Here is a 16,941-nt window from a genome sequence, read left to right as displayed (position 1 = left end):
TTCAGTAGCTGTTTTCCTTAGAAATTTATTTTTTCAATTTTTTGGAGGAGGGTATATATAGAGCATTAACTATGTTCCTAAACCCTACTATAGAACTTTCTTATATTTGAAGTTGTAGTATTTTCAGAATTGGACAATTACCATATTTTATAGCCTGTGTTTGCAATTCTGACCTGTACTTAGGCAAAATAACATTGACAGCATTACTCCTACAAATTCAACATAATTGGCTTTAAACCAAATGAATTATCATGGCTGAGTCTAAGTGATTGAGTCCTTCCCCTTCTCCTCTCTCCTCCTCTCCTCTCCTCCCTACCCTTACTTTCCCTTCCCTTCTCTTCCTTTCATTGAGATCCTTTCCAGCTCTTGAGCTCTTAGAAAATTGTCCGTTCACCATAAGATGTTTATAGCGCCCCTTCTGATAGGGAATGGAAAACAGCTACAAGCAATAGTTAATCTATGCATATTCACATGTTCAGCATCTATCTAAAGAGGGTAACACTGGGAAAATACATGTATTTGATTTTTAAAACTTTTGCTCAAAAAAAAAAATAAATAAATAAATAAAAAATAAAAAAAAAATAAAACTTTTGCTCATGCAGTTTCTACATTGTGTAGTATATTAAATGGCTGACACTAATGCATATCACAAACCTTATAATTTAGGTCTGTATGAATACTAAAATTTCAATTTAATAGATATTTTACTATAAAAGCATATTCAAAGGATAAAGTTAAGGTGTAAGGAGAGAGAAAAAAGGAATACAAAGTGTTCTTAACTCTTCATATATATATACAAAGAATGTATTCAGTTGTGTTTAGCTCATTACTTCACTCAAAAGGAATAAAAATAAATTCATCTTAAAAATTGTACACTTGAGATTTGGGACCTATGGCATATGTAATTCATAACAGTTTTTCTTTGCTCTAGTGCCACTTTAAGCCACTTCACCTAGCAAACTCAGTCAAGTAATTAAAGTCAATCTCTTAAATTTTTACCTTTTCTTTCCACTTGAAGATGGAGTTACTACAAGGATGGCTGGGTTGAGGTCTTTGTTCAAGTTCTGCTAACACTGCTGACAGTTTATAGGCATTTGCTTGTAACAGATCTAGTTTCAAACTGGCCTGTGGATACATCATTTAGCCTTGTGAGTAAATTTCTAGAAAGTGAGGCACAACTTCATGGGTAAAAGAATACCAGGATAACTTCCAAAATAACAAAGAGGTCTGAAAAGTACACATTCAACTCATATGCAGATATACACAGAAAATGCTGAGGAGAGAAGAAACAGGTCCTTTTCCTAGAGGAAAGCCTTGGTTGTTGAATTATTGTTAATTCTTGTGAACAGGGTAAACCAGAAACCTTGATAGATATATTACTCAGTATTTGGTAGCAATGGATAGCTTTCCTCAGTTTTCTGCTGAGGAATAAGAAAGGGAATAAGTGTTAACTGCAGAAGGTAGACTGTTGGAGGGCCTTGTGGAAAGGAGCTTGAGGTGCAGGTGCTCAACAATCAATAGACATGAACTCACATCAATAGAATCAAACTAAAATAATGTGAGGTAGGGTTTATGTATTTATTTATTTTGGTTAATGTTGTTCATTGTTTTTCCTTGAAGAGGTGAAATCTTATATTACCCATAAAATTTGCTGTAACACTTCTAGAAACTAGAAACAATATTCTAGCAAATTTGATTAAAAAAATAAAGATTGAAACTTCAGATAATTCTTAGGTCTTCCTATATTTGACTTTAAAGTAGAGACTTTATGATGACTTCTTTGTCAGGCTGTGTCCACTGAGGGTATATTTTGTTGTTGTTTTTTTACAGAGACAGAGAGTCAGAGAGAGGGACAGATAGGGACAGACAGACAGGAATGGAGAGAGAGGAGAAGCATCAATCATCAGTTCTTTATTGTGACACCGTAGTTGTTCATTGATTGCTTTCTCATATGTGCCTTGACCGTGGGCCTTCAGCAGACTGAGTAACCCCTTGCTCGAGCCAGCAACCTTGAGCCAGGGTCCAAGCTGGTGAGCTTTGCTTAAACCAGATGAGCCCTCGCTCAAGCTGGCGACCTCAGGGTCTCGAACCTGGGTCCCCCGCATCCCAGTTCGACGCTCTATCCACTGCGCCACTGCCTAGTCAGGCTGAGGGTAAATTAAATAATAGAATCCAAGCATTAGAGAGGCCCTGCTTGTCCAATCTCCTCACCATTACCTCTCCCTATTTCATACCTCCAACATGGGGATTCCTAACCCTAAGGTCCTTGCCAGATGCCTCCAAACTATGAAGAAGGTCTCTAATCCATGGAACAATCCACTGCATTGTGGGGCAGGCTTTCTTAAAAAGAATTCAAGCCCCATGCCTTCTACCATTAGGCCTAGTCTGCATTTGAGAGCATCATGGACAAGTCTCTTTCCTCTTCTATGCATCATTTCTTCACACATCTGAGGATAATACCTGCAACAGTTTCTCAGAGAACATGCCTTGTCAACATTTTTGCTTCAAATATGGTACTTTAAGGACCAAAGAACACTGAATTGGGAAGAATTTAAGTGAAACAGAGTGTCCTTTTACAAGAAAACTCCCCTGGGTAACAAAATCTGTCAATATTACAAGTTTCCCTCCGACGGATGGGGTGTGTGTAATGAAAGTACATGGGTACGTGGCATCCACCATTGGAAGGCTTGTATTTGTTCCTTCGCTAGATCCCAAACTCTGTGAACTTAGGGGTCAGATCCTCTCCTGCCTTGTATCCTCCACTGTGTCAATCAGTCCAGTTGTGTATCCAGCTGATCTTAATACATGTTCTATGCTGGTAAGTATTATTGGTATCAAATCGGCTAACTAAACAATTTTGTGCTGTCACTGACAAGAACGGAGAGAGAGGAGAAGTTGTCACAGAAAATGTCCTAGAATCTGTTTTACAATTTTATAAAAACTGTAGCCATGTGTCATTGCAGGTATATATTAGCCCTCTGTTTGAAAATGAATAGAATTCAGGCTTTTTTTTCCCACCAGAAGTGTTAAGTTTGTTTCTGTGTTAAGTTTGTTGCTGCAACAGCACCCCACTAAAGGAAGCCTGTGCTAAGAAACAGATAAACTCTGCCTGGCTGCGTCTGTCTACTTTCTCCAAAGAAACACTGATGCTGCCTGTTTGGACAGAACTATTAGGTACCTACTCAGAATTAGTTAGGACTGTTAGGCTATATTCAAGGGAAGCAAAGCGAAGCCTGTCCAGTTTCCTGCATCTTTCAAAACATTGCAAAAAAATTTTTACTTCTTCCTGAATTTTTCTCAGAAAAGGTATCTCATCAATTTCCTCTCACTCTAATCACCGCATAAAACCCATATCTTGTACACATAGATAATAGAATTTTTATTCTGTTTTTATTTTTGTTTTTATTCCTGTATAAAGTTCATGGGCCTGAGCTAGCTGCCTCTTTGCTGTGGGTTCCCCCCAAAGCTGCCACCCTATCCATCAGCCCCTACATGTTTCTTTCCTCCTATTGTTCCCAGAAGACCCTGATGTTAGTTAAATGGAAAACAGCATTTTTCCATTAATTCTAATAATTCCAATGATAATTAACAGTTTTTCAGCTCTCCTCTGCACACTATGTTTGCATTTTGTAAGTAATATTTACTCTTCACAAAAACCCTTTGAGGAAGGTAGCAATATGCCCATTTTACAGGTGAGAAATCTACAATTATCCCAGGTTCCTGTAAACAGCAGAGCTAGATAGATACAAATACAGGCCTGCTGAATGTAGAACCTGCACCTTTAATCACATTTCTTAACGAGGTTAAAAGCATCCATGATTTCTAGACCCTGAAAACATGATTCTATTTTAGGCACAATTCTTTTCCTGGGATGACACTAAAGCAAACGTTTCTAAGCAGTTGGGTTTTTCCCGATCCCTCAAACATTTTGCCAAGGCCCTGGCCTTACAAGCTCTCAGACTAGATTGTTCTAGGTCATGAGAAAGGAAAGGCAAACAGAGGTCAAATGGGCCTGAAAACAAGCATTCTAAATATAACTTTTTCATCACTGAATCTAGGAAACTGTGCTCTGCAAATATTTACCTCATCCATTAAGGCTGCTGTGCTTTTCTGGCTCTCTGGGTCTGAGAAGGAGTTGTTGGAGTAGGCTTTCAGCATGCGTTCAAGTCCTGAAAAAGAAATCATGCTCTCAGTCACTCTCCTCTTGTCCTGGTGGGACCCAGCTGACCGGGGCCACCCTCCCTGGGAGCCTGAGCCCAAGAGGATTTCCTAAATGGCTGGAGCTGTTTCTCTAAGTCATTGTTACTCAGTTTTACCAAATGGGTGGCCTTTACCTTCATTGGATGAAATGTGAGAAATGCTGGTTGATGCTTAAACAGTCTCAACTGTTATTTTTCCAAGATGAGCCTGTGAACCCTCCCCGCCGACCCTTTCTGTGGTGGATTGCTAACACTTAGCACAGTGTTAGGCCTTCCTTGCTGTGCTATCTACATCTGTAAGCATTTTCTCTCTCTTGGATTTCCTGTCCAGGATTTCAGTGCAGTACGTGGCTCTGGTTCACATAGAACAAGCTGCACACTTCAGTCACAAGTGGGGGCCGTTTCTACTGCCTCTGTCACCTCGGAGGTGCTCCCTGTTCTAACACGCCCACTTCTAAGTATAGGACTTAATTGGAGTGGTTTTTATATTGTTTAGAAAGTTAGTGTAAAAGGAGACTTGACTTGGGGTGGCATATAATATGTAGAATTGCGCACCTGAAACCTATAATTTTATTAACCGATGTCACCCAAATAAATCCAATTAAAATAAATAAATAAAATAGATGAGTTTAAAAAAGAAAAGTAAACCAGAAAACCAAAAGCCCCATTATCATGTTTTTCTTTCTTTTTCTTTTCTTTTTTTTAAATCAAATGAATTATCCTCCATTCTAGCCAATGTCAGGAACACAGTAAAATGTTACACTTCTGGAAAAGGTGGCATAGTACTTATATAGCTCTCACAGATAGACCAACATTTTCAGTTTTTCATTCTCTCCTTTCTTTTTAAAGAGTTTTCTTTATTCACACAAATTAGGTTTGACATATGATTCTTCAAAGGAGGTGATCCCCGCCTCTGTCAGCAAAAGCAGAATCACCCTAACTCTGAGTGAAATCCTTTCCCTTCTCAGGCCATTCAGAGAACTACACACCTTCCTGGTCTCGCGAGGCTTTTTCAATATCTTTTTGCAGTCTCAACAGTTTTGATTTTATTGAAGACCTTTGTCGCTCTTTATTCATTGCATTCTTAGGATCCTCTTCCTTTAGGGGAGAAAAAAATGAATCTTTAAAAATTGAAGGAGGCAAAGGAAGTTTTTACCTCCTAGTTCCAATTAGACTTTCGCTATTTAATTTTAACTGGATGGAAGGAAAAAAAATTTTTTTAAGCATATAACCTTTGGTTTTATACCGATTGTTCTAGGCTTGCTGAATAAGAAAACATCTTTTTGTTCACAGCTTGTAAGTATGTAGCTGAGCACTTTCTTCAACAGAACAAATTATTCTCAGAAGATGAGTCTTACTATAGCTATTTCATAGTTTCTTGATAAGTAAATCTATTTATGGTATACTTATCACACTCTATTTATCTTTATCCACACTAGAGTCCTTTAACAGTCCACACATATAAATGTGTAGTATCACACATATTATATGTGTAGTATCACACATATAAATCTAGGATTGCCTCAGGAGCAGAACAAATGTTTAGTGTGTTCTGTGTTGCTGGCTATTGGGAACGTGTGAACGAAACACAAATGCTCTTCCCAGAATGGGTTTATAATTTAGTTAGGCCTTGAAGCATAGCGCAAGTGACCTAGCAATTCAAGGCCATGTTCATTCATGAATGGCGCAGACGGGAATGTGTGGCCCACCAAGAGCAAGGGCCGGGCATGAAAGCTTTGAGGGGTCTAGAAGACTAAACCAGAACTTTTCCATCACGCAGAAGGAGGACAAACGGTACCCCAGGCAGAAGAAATGGCCCGAGGAAAGGACAGAGGGAGGACGGTGTGAAATGTATCAGGACCAGTAAATGGACCAGTTGCTTAAGCAACCGGAAGAAAAAGTTAGTGGAAGAAAAAGTTGTCTGAGTAGTTTAGGCCAGATTTAGGGGCAGAAGTAGGACTTTTATCATATAGGCTGTGAAAAACCATTATCAAAATCTGAACTTCACACACATGTCTCAAGGATTAAGTGAAAAAAAAATTGGGATGTTAGGGTCAGGTGGGAAGGTGGCTGCAGACAAAGCAGAGGGGGAAAAATCTGTGGAGAAAGAAAGAAAACTAATGACTAAAGACAGATGTGAAGGAGTCAGCACTTGTCTGTTAGGGAAGGAGAAAAACAAGGATCCCAGAGGTTATGGAAGGTGAGCTTTAGACAGGTGTCATCAGGAAAGGGAAGCTGATGATTTGGAGCAATGCGAATAGCCTTTATGAAAATGTAACACACAGATAAAAATATTTCATTCACATATTGTGCATTGCATATGATAAAAGGTTTCTTTATAGCCCAAGCTACATCACACCCTCAGGTGAGCTCTGAGCAAATCACAAGGATGCTTAACTCTAGCCCTCAGTCCTTCTTTGCGGGAGGAATGCACATTATGACCTGGCTCCCATACCAGTCCAAGACTTCACTGGATCTGCTTGGGGACACCTACTGCTCAAAGTGTATCTCTAGGGATAGATCACTGTTGGATCAACTAAAGGGTGGAGTATATTACTATCCTTTAGCTTTCTTAAATTCCTCCTCTCTTCCAGAGATTTGTTAGAAAGATTAATACTGGTGAAGGCATATAAAACTACAGATACAATCTTTGAACAAGGCTTTTACAGTGACCTTGCAAATATTTTCACATGGTCATCAGCCTTCCAATATTTGTATGAGATTGTTTTCCTGTCTTACCTCTTGTCCTAGATTCCATAGCACTAGATAAGAGTCATGCTACACTTACTGCTATGACTGGAAAGGCAGACTTTGGGGGCATTTTGCTTTAAGGATAGAAAAAAAATCTTATTTATACAACAGAGAGGTAGTGGTTAGTTCTGGTGCACTGAAGGTTCATAGAAACCAAAAATTCCCATGGACACATCAATTAAAGATTAACCATTATGACGGCCTCCTTATATTTCAATAGAAGCCTAGTCAAATTTTCAAGGACAATGAGCCTTATTTTATTGATAGGTTAGTCTATATGGGCATTTTTATTGTCCTTTTAAGAAAGTAATAGAAATATTTTATGGTACATTTTCACATTTCACGGATTACCTACATTATTTGGAAGGGGGGAAAAAGAAAGTGCTTTCCTCTTGTAATCAAATCTCCCTTTCTGCTCCCATCACTACTTCTGTTTCTGCTTTGAAAAGACATTGCTGCTACTAATTTGCTTTGCCTTTGTGAGGGTAGGAATGAAAAGGACTCCTTAAAGAAATAGCTAGCTATTTTCTGCTGTTTGGAAGGTGGGGAAGAGGAAGGCTGGTCACTCTCCTAGCAGCTGGGTTCACCGCGGTGCCCAGATCTAATTGACTCTCTCTCCTCCCTCATCTCTTGTTCCCTGAGTGTGGATCCTGGGATATTGACTTTGGCTATACTTTTAATCCTGTAGGAGGACATGGTCAGGGGTTGGTTCTTCATGCAGAGAAAGATAATACTCCTAATATGGACCTTGAAATTGTGAATGAAATATAGCAGAGGCCCCAGGGAAGAGCTATCAGGAACTCAGAAAACAAAGAATTCACTCCAAGATAGCAATGAGACAAGATGACTGGGCCCTGACCAGAGACACTGATCTGTTTTAGTATAGATGCCATTAGTAGAGTCATTTAAATGCCTTCAAAATGTAATTTGGTTCAAGGTTTTCTGTTTTGTTTTTTTTTAAATAAAAGGACTATGAAGAATGTTGATTATGATTCCCACCTCCTAGGATTCATGCCTTTGTGTAATCCCCTCAGCTTGAGTGTGGGCTGCACTTAACTAACTCGCTTCTAACAAATAGAATAAGATGAGATGCCACTTCTGAGGTTAGTTGGGCACTCTGGCTCTTTCTCTCTTGGATCAGAATTCGGAGGGAAGCAGGCTGACAGGTGTACTGCCCTAAGGAGAGACCCACTCGGCAAGGAAGTGAGATCTCCGGCCAGCTGTCAGCCAGGACCAGAGGTCTGCCGTCAGCCTCGTGAGCACGCCGAGAGGCAGCACGCTCCCAGGACAGCCCTGACATGTCGCAGTCCTGGCTGACACCCTCACTGCCATCTGGTGAGGGACTCGGAGGTACCCAGTGGAGCCACTCCTGGATTCCTGACCCACAGAACCGTGAGACAATAGATGTTTGTTCTAAGCCGTTGTGTTTGGGGGTAGTTTGTTATGCAGCAATAGACAACCAAGATGATACACAGTGATCAGGTACAGGTCATGAAACTTGTGTGCCTGGCATTGCTCTCACAGGAGACTGAGTGTGAAGATTCAGTCGAAAACCCTGTTTGACTTTCTTCCCTTCCAGAGAACATCAGACATGCTTCCATCTGTGAACCACACGGTTTTTCATTTATATGAACCATGAAAAGGAATCCATATTTTCCATTTAAAAAACAAGATGTTTTCTTTACAATTGTTCTGGTTTTTTTAAAATGAATTTCTCAGTACCTAACTAAGGTTTGCCATTAATGGAGCTGCCTTCCATTCCATACTTACAAAATAATCAGTTAATAGGAGCTCAGATTTATTTTCCGTAGATGACACGGCGGTTTCTTCCATCAGAGCCTGGATATCTTTTTCGACGTCGATCTTGCTGATGGCGCCGTGAATCTGCGTGTGGCACTGCAAAGCCGAAGGAAGCAGAACAAGCTGAAGACCTGCTCCCTACCAGTTCTTACCGTGCATACTGGAAGTGGAGACATGTTTGCTACTCACTGTGGTCAGGGTTTGGCCAAAAACAGAAATATGTTGGGTGTACTGGTTTAAGTTATTGCATAAAAGTTTAATTCTTTCCTTCTCCAGCTCCAGGATGCTCTGAAAAGGATGGAGAATAAGGTGAGATCAGCCCATTGTTACGTAAAACGGAAGTCACCCATCTGAGCAAATTGTTCTGTTTGTGCCTCTTGATTATGTCAGTCCAAACTATGGTGTGGGAGGGTCTCAGGACAGCAATGTGATTTGGTATCTCTCCTATTTGCCCTCCATTAGCATTGATTTAAATCACACACCTTCCTCGGGCTTTTTTAGCTCATAAACCATAGAGGTAAATACAGTGGGTTACCTGAAATTCACAGAGAAAAGAAAGAAAAAGAATCATTTAAAAACCATTTGTGAGTTCCAGAGAAAATGAGTGAAGCCCAGTAAATCCCATGTCCATATCTTCAAAATGCAGACAGAAACAGAATATTTCTAGAATTGTTTATAGTCCATAGAAGGCATTCTGCTGGTCTCTACACGGGCAAAGATGATGAGACACAAATTCTCTTGCTTCAAGAAACTATTTGACACCCTGTTGATTTTCTAAATAATAATTTTAAAAAAACTATTTGATAAGAGCAGAGCCCCAAAGTCTGATCAATTCATAATTCTGGCCTAAAATCCAGCCTTGGGGTGGGTTGGGGGTGGTGGTCAGAGATTACTGTTTGAAGGTGGGAATATAGCCTCCTCATTCTGTACGGAATAACAAGAATTCCATGCTTGGAGTTTCATGACTTTGAGCTGGGAAGGCTAAACAAGAAAGTGATGATGGTCCCATTTACCTTGTTAGCCCTTGACACTTTAGACAAAGTTAGCTGTCAGAGCCTTGCCACCCAGCACTAGCTGAGTTGCTGACTGTTTTGAGAGAGTTCAAAGAAGTTCAGCAGCTAGACATTGTGTGAGAAAGCTTGGCAGTGGAGTGCGCAGGGGATTCTCGGGTCATGTAGGGCAGCTGGGTATGTGCCCACAAGACTTTGGCTGTGACAGGTGGCAGGTGTCCAAGACAACATGTTCCCCATCCTGATTTTATAAGGACAAGGCCTGGGCATTCCTCCTTTATCCAGAGGCCAGATTGGTTTCTCCCGTAACTGACTCCCCACCTCACACAGTGAAGAGTCCTCAGCAATTGTTTTACATGAAGAAGGCTTTGGGCAAATTGGTGAGTAACATGACCAGAGAAGAGAAAGCAAGAAGGATGGACTACATCTCGAGGCCCCTGGTCGGGTAAGGGTGGGAAAATCACAAAGATCATTGGCTTCTCCCATCCTGCCTCTGTTGGCACACCTGCAGGGCCCACTGGCCTGGTCCATTATGGTGTTTCTTTATAGTCCTGTGAGTAGTAGACTGCGCTCACACTCTGTTGTTATTTCATCTATGGCATAAAGTCATTTAAAATTTTTTAGCTTGACCAGGTGGTTGCGCATGGATAGAGTGTCAGCCTGCGATGCTGAGGACCCAGGTTCGAAACTCCAAGCTTACTGGCTTGAATATGGGCTTATCGGGTTTGAGTGTGGGCTCTCCAGCTTAAGTGTGGGGCCTCTGGCTTGAGTGTGGGATCATAGGCATGACCTCATGGTCTCTGGCTTGAGCTAGGAGTCGCTGGCTTGTATGTACGAGAAAGCAATCAATGCACAACTAAAGTGCTGCAACTAAGAGTTGATGCTGCTTATCTCTCTCCCTTCCTGTCTGTCTGTTTCTTTCTCTCTCTTTCTCACTAAAAATAATAAAATAAAATTTATTTATGTTTCCTAATGGTAGTAAAATTTACATAAAAGAGAATTTGCCATTGTAACCATTTGTAAATGTATAGTTCAGTGGCATTAAGTACATCCACATTGTTGGGCAATCAACACCCTCATCCATCTCCAGAATTTTTTCACCTTGCAGAACTGAAACTGTATCCATTAAGCAATAACTCCTGATTCCTCTGTCCCCAGCCCCTCTGGCAACCACCATTCGACTTCTGTCTTCTGTGAATTTGACTACTTTAGATAATTCATATAACAGGAATTGTACAGTAGTTGTTCTTTTGTGTCTGGCTTATCCTATTTAACATAAAATCTTCAAGGTTCATCCTTTAACATATGTCAGAATTTTATTCTTTTTTAAGGCTGAATAACATTTCATTGTATATATATATGCCACATTTTGTTTATTAGTATATAGTCACTTTAACACTGCTATATAAAAGAGTCAGGCAGTAACTATGAACATCTTTGTCAATCACATGCAAATTTTATTCTGTGCTGAATGTTCTGACATTTCAATCAGAAAGCCTGGAGCTCTGCTCTCCAAGATCACCAGCTTTATGCAGCAAGAATCTGCAGTTTTTGTAAGTCAATGAGAGTCAAGTGTCTTTGTTTTTGGTGTTGGTCTACTGCGTCTTTCTCTAAAATTGCAGGCACCAGCCATCTGAATGTGGCTGTGCTCCCTGTCCCCCAGGTACAGAATTAAAGACACGGAAGAGTAGCCTATCCAGCATACTGCTTCTCCAAAGGGCAGAAACCACATGCCTCCTACAAATATGTAACACAAATTCTGCTCAGTGGTTTGGGACTCACTTGGGACAGTCTTCAAAAAGCAAGAGACTTAACAGCATAGAAAAAGATTTAGAATGCAGCTGTTGTAACTTAGCACCATGATGAACAAAGGGCAGGAGAGAGAAAAAAACAGGTTTAAGAACACACTGCATCCCTAGTGGGCAACTTTCCTTATTTTGATAAGTGCTGAGGCACTAGCATCAGTTTGAAACTAGAATAACCAGTGTCTCTTGATGGAGTTGGTAATGTTGACGGAATTTTAATTACATTTAAGGGACATCATTAAAATGAACTCTGCTCATAAAAAGAAGCTAAGATAAATTCCACTGTGCAAAGGGAAAATCTATATCTCCCTTAATGAATTATTGCTATCATCTTGATTTTTTTTAAAATAAAATAGGCAGTAGAAAAGCAAAGTACTCTGGAGGACCTAAAACTGTCCTCCTGTGCTATGTAGCACATACGAGGAAGTGTGGTCAAGGTTACCAAAAAGCAGTCAAGTTAGAGCCTGTCTGAGGCCCAGGTATCATGATAATTCACACTCTTCATTTATTCTTTTCAGTTCCTGCTGTCCTGGCTTTCCAGTTTATATTACTGAGGAGCTTGGAGGAACTACATTTTCATCCAAATTGCCTTCATAAAACTCATCAAAGAAATATCATGCTATTTATAGAGCAAGAACTCTCATACTTTAGTATGCCCCGCAACCACCTAGACCCCATCCTAAAATCATTCAGAGGTTCTGTGATTCACTTGGTCTAGGAAGGTGCTCAGGAATCAGAATTATAACAAGCACCCTAAGTGTTTTTAGACAGTGTTCCAGGAACATAAAGGTCCACACACACAAAATTTTTTAAATCATTTATAATTCTACCCAGAGATGATTGCTGTTAACATTCTGATGTGTATTTCAGTCTATCTGGGTATGTGTGTATGTATCTTTCTATTTTTCTATCAAATTATTTTAAATTTGTATCTTTTTTTTCTTTTTTACTTAAGGTTTTTTTTTTTACATAAGCAGTTTCTGGGGCTATCAGTCTTCACAAGCACCATTTTCACTATTAGTCCATTGTGTAGGATTGCATAGAGTAGATCGATGTGTTATTCACCCCTTATACTTTGTCCATTTAGATAGCTTCCCGTTACTTTTAATGTATTATGAACATATCTGTGTTTTGTTTTCCATCTACTCTTTTAAGATAGATTTATAGAAAGAAAATTATATTTTTCAACAAGGGTTCTAGAAAAGTATTAAGCCCTAATGTCCTATGACATTCATTGTATACAATGAGTTACCATTTCCCCTCTGGCTCCAGAGTGATACTGGTCACTACCATCCTTGGGAGAACTGAGAAAACAGTTACTTAGATTATTTTATGTTCTGTGGTTTATATGAGGAACACTGGTTGAGAAAGTGAACATTTTTAAGGTTCTTGACATTTATTGCAAATGGCTTTCTAAAATATTTTTTAATTATTATATTTTTTTATTGCTTAATTGATTTTAGAGAGAAATGGAGAAGGCAAGAGAGAAATACCAATTTGTTGTTCCACTTACTCATGTGTTCATTGGTTGATTCTTCAATGTGACCTGACTGGGTTAAAGTATCAGGATGACACTTTAACCAACTGAGCTACCCAGCCACGATCTAAAATAATTTCTTGAGTAAGTACTGTCAGTACAAAGCATTTGATTCTTGATAATTCTTGGCAATGTGGCTATAATTCTTCAAATTATATTATAAATTATTTCTAACAACTGAATTGTTTCTTCTTGGAAGGTGGGAAATATGGCTTGAACACAGTATGATTATGAAGTAAGAAGACTAATTTGACATGTGGATTGTGGAATTGGTTTATTATTTAATAGCAACACTTGAAACTTTATAATATTTCTCACAGTACCTAGCAAACTGCTTTTAACATAGACTAATGAATGCTCTCTGAAAGGATTTGTAAGTTCAATGAAAAGAGTAGGAAGGGGTAACAGGGCACTTTACAGAATCCTTAAATAATTTCTTATATTCTACTTTTACAGAAAAATGATGGGGGGGTAAAGAAAAAAAAATGAAAGTGAGCTACCCTAATTATCTCATTTTTACCTCCCACACTTATAAAAATTCTCTTTTAGTTCGAATCAGCCTACTTTTGTTATCTGTTTTTATGAATATAACATTTTATTCCTGAGTTTGTAAAAAGCAGAAGATCTGGAATGCAGAGTGCAGTATGTAAGTCAATGACTTGTTGGTACAGACTGAGTATATAGAAGCCAAGGAAATACAAAGTAAGGGAGTTGATATTGGTTAGGGTGAGGGATGACTTGACAAACCTCCACTTTCTAAATTAAAGCGCATCTTAAGAGTAATTCCATGCCTGAACTGTGGTGGCGCAGTGGGTAAAGCATTGAACTGGAATGCTGAGGTTGCCAGTTAGAAACCCTGGGCTTGCCCAGTCAAGGCACATACAGGCAGCAAACACAATTGATGCTTCCTGCTCACCCCATCTCCTCCCTCTCTTTCCCTCCTCTCTCTAAAACCAATAAATAAAAATCTCTAAAAAACCAAAACCAGTAACTTCTCTATTGATAAGTATGAAGACTGTATAAAACTTCCTTTTCACCATACAATAAACAACTGTGCAATAAGCATTTTAATACAGCACACTTGGTATATAGGTATAAATTATTCTTTAGGATATATGTCTTAAAGGGGAACTGCTGTGTTGTGGGTACATGCATGTTTTAGTTTTACTAGATAACCTTAAATTATTCTCACTAGAGGGATACAAGGATGTTTGTTTCCCAATAGTTCTTATTTGCAACACTTCATATCATCACTTTAAGATTTTTGCTAAATGAGTAAGCATCTTTTCATGTTTATTAGTTATTTGGTTTTCCCTTCTGTGATTTGCTTATTCATACCTTTTGTGTTTTATTAGATGATTGAACTCTTTCTTTATATGTCTTTTTTGCTGTTAAATTCTGTACATCCCAAGTATTGAGATTGTACTTTATTCATGACTACATATCTCCAATGTCCAACACAAGTGAATAGTATATGAATCAGCTCCCGGACCTAAAACTCATTTCTGAGTACCCAATAGTTAATCCTTAATTTATACTTTCCTTTGACAGCACTTTCTGAAATTAGCTGAGTGTTAATTGTGTCCACTGAAAACTTAGGACTGGAAATTATGGCCAAGGATACTTAATAGTCACTGTTGTTTTATCCGTGGAGAAATTACAACAATGAGAAGTGATGTGGTTTGTCTAAAGTCACAACAGGTATGAGGGTCATAGCTAAGGACCATAGCTAAGGATCATCAGGTCAGGTAGCTATAGATCTGATCTCCATTTTCAAAGCCACACAAAACTCCAGGGAAAAAGAAGAAGTTGTGAATGCATAACTTACCTGGTAGCAGTTTTCTAGAGTGTTTTCCCATTTCAGTCTAGTAGAGCAGCCGGCCATGTTTTTTTGGTAGTAATTTTCATCTTCTTTTGCCAACTTCTCAGTTGATTTTTTCAGTTTATTGAGGAGCTAAAGTCATATATTTATTAACACATTTATGAAAGCCTTTTGTAATTCCACATAATTACACTCCTCCTAATGGCATGTTTCTCATTTTCCAGCTAAAGTCTTAGAGTACCTATAGATGACAAAATCAAAGATCTTTCTCAAAAGGGGGGGGGGGGAGTGTCAGAGCTGAAAGAAATCAAAGGGCCTTTCGGTATATTTCCTTCCATTTTTCATGTGAGGAAATTGAGGTCCTTAAATACGATGTGGCATGGTCATGTTCATCAAATCAAGAAAGAGGCCAGATGACAGGTGAGGAGACTCAAAGGCAGATCAAGAACCTCCAACTCAAGACTGTAACGTACTAACAATTTCTATAGTCTTCTTTGGTAAATCCTTTAGGCCTTGGCATTTCTTACCAGGACAGGTAGAGATGTGTGCAATCATATAAATTTTAGAAATAGAATTAGGTCTAGCTATCATCCAGTAGGTCCAATAACCTTACTTTACTTTCACTAGATAAACTCTGCAATATCACTTTAAAATCAAACTTCAGGATGCAAGTTTTGTAGGTGAATTACTGCACTTTCATGAGCCAGTTTTCTTATCTATGTGGTGGGGATAATAATGCTCCCATTTCACTGGGTTGCTTTGAGGATTCAAGCAGGTGATGTAGGTAAGGCATGAGGTGCGAATTAGTGAGTATTACTATTACTGCTGAAGAGCTTGAGTGAGACACATGCCAATGTTCACTGCAAGTTACAGACAGCTTGACAGACACCTTTCTTTCCTCCTCCTCCCCAATGATCTGCCCCTTCACAGAAAGCCCCCTCTTGCCAATCACCAAAATTGACCATACGGTTGTGAAATCTTCTGGAAAATCAAAGTAATACAAAACTCTCTGGACCAGCATAGCTGAAATTGATTCTCAAAATGCTCAGACAAGTAATTTTACATCTCTGAGAAAGGGAGAAGTTATATTACATGAACGATTCTCAAGCTTGAATGTGCCTAGGAATGATCTGGGGTGCTTGTAAAACTGCAGGTTTTCAGTAGCCTTTACTGATTCGGTAGCTCTGTAATGGGATCAGGAAACCTAAATTTTCACTACTACCTCCTTAGACGGTTCTGATGCAAATGGTCCTCAAACCACAGTTTAAAGAGCACTAAGGATCCCTCTGACGTAAGCAGTTTAAGAGTTTCAAGGAGAGAGACAAAGGCTTTTAAGAATGACCCTCTTTATGTTTAAGGACATTTTGACTAAAGTTTTGGTAATGAAGATCATTCATCTAAAATTCTGAATATTAACACCACTCACTTTATCCCAATTGATATACTAGCCATTCAGCTGTCCCTTGGCTCTGATGTATGACTTACACAGGACACATTTGGTTTGCATATCAAGTGTAATGGATCACATTTATCTATAGAAATATGAGCTTGTGGATTTTAATCCTATAACACTGAAAGGGCTGAAAGTATGCCATGGTCATACTTTGCTAAATCATTGTCCTTAGATCCTTATCAAGAATGCTCAGACCTCCAGCAATGAGAACAAAGTTACTTTTGAGATGACCACTCAAATTCATCACCCTACACTATATTACTATCAACCAGAAGTTTCTTCAACCAGAAGTTTCTGTCAGCAAATTTATAACAAATAACCCCAAATCAACATAAAAAAAGAATGTAGACTCATATTCTTATTTAAGGAATTTTTCTGAAAACTTTAGTAAAATTTGTCAAAGCTTGCATACTTTATCTTTCTTCTTTTCTTTCTCTTGGAACAAACATCTCATTCATTCATCAAACATTTGAGTGCCACAGTATGTCATGTACTAAGGCCTGGAAATAGAAAGTAGAACTAGACAGGCTCCTTCTCTAGTTAGGGACCCTCATTACTATCCCA

General features: G+C 38.9%; 1 protein-coding gene across 1 annotated transcript in view; it reads right to left on the bottom strand.

Annotated features, from left to right (window-relative positions):
• The window catches only part of NOSTRIN (nitric oxide synthase trafficking), a 100,261-nt gene that overhangs the window by 4,541 nt on the left and 78,779 nt on the right, over positions 1-16,941 (bottom strand). Inside the window, exons 8-13 of the mRNA XM_066346495.1 lie at positions 14,931-15,056; positions 8,940-9,038; positions 8,721-8,846; positions 5,189-5,297; positions 4,084-4,169; positions 1,000-1,125 (exon numbers count right to left, since the gene is read on the bottom strand). Of these exons, the coding sequence (XP_066202592.1) occupies positions 1,000-1,125; positions 4,084-4,169; positions 5,189-5,297; positions 8,721-8,846; positions 8,940-9,038; positions 14,931-15,056 (672 nt within the window). The remainder of the gene's footprint in view (positions 1-999; positions 1,126-4,083; positions 4,170-5,188; positions 5,298-8,720; positions 8,847-8,939; positions 9,039-14,930; positions 15,057-16,941) is intronic.

This window comes from Saccopteryx leptura, chromosome 7 (genome assembly GCF_036850995.1).
Source record: "Saccopteryx leptura isolate mSacLep1 chromosome 7, mSacLep1_pri_phased_curated, whole genome shotgun sequence".
Taxonomy (NCBI): Eukaryota; Metazoa; Chordata; class Mammalia; order Chiroptera; family Emballonuridae; genus Saccopteryx; species Saccopteryx leptura.
The sequence above is the reverse complement of the archived record's forward strand: the minus strand, read 5'-3'. Positions and strand labels throughout refer to the sequence as shown.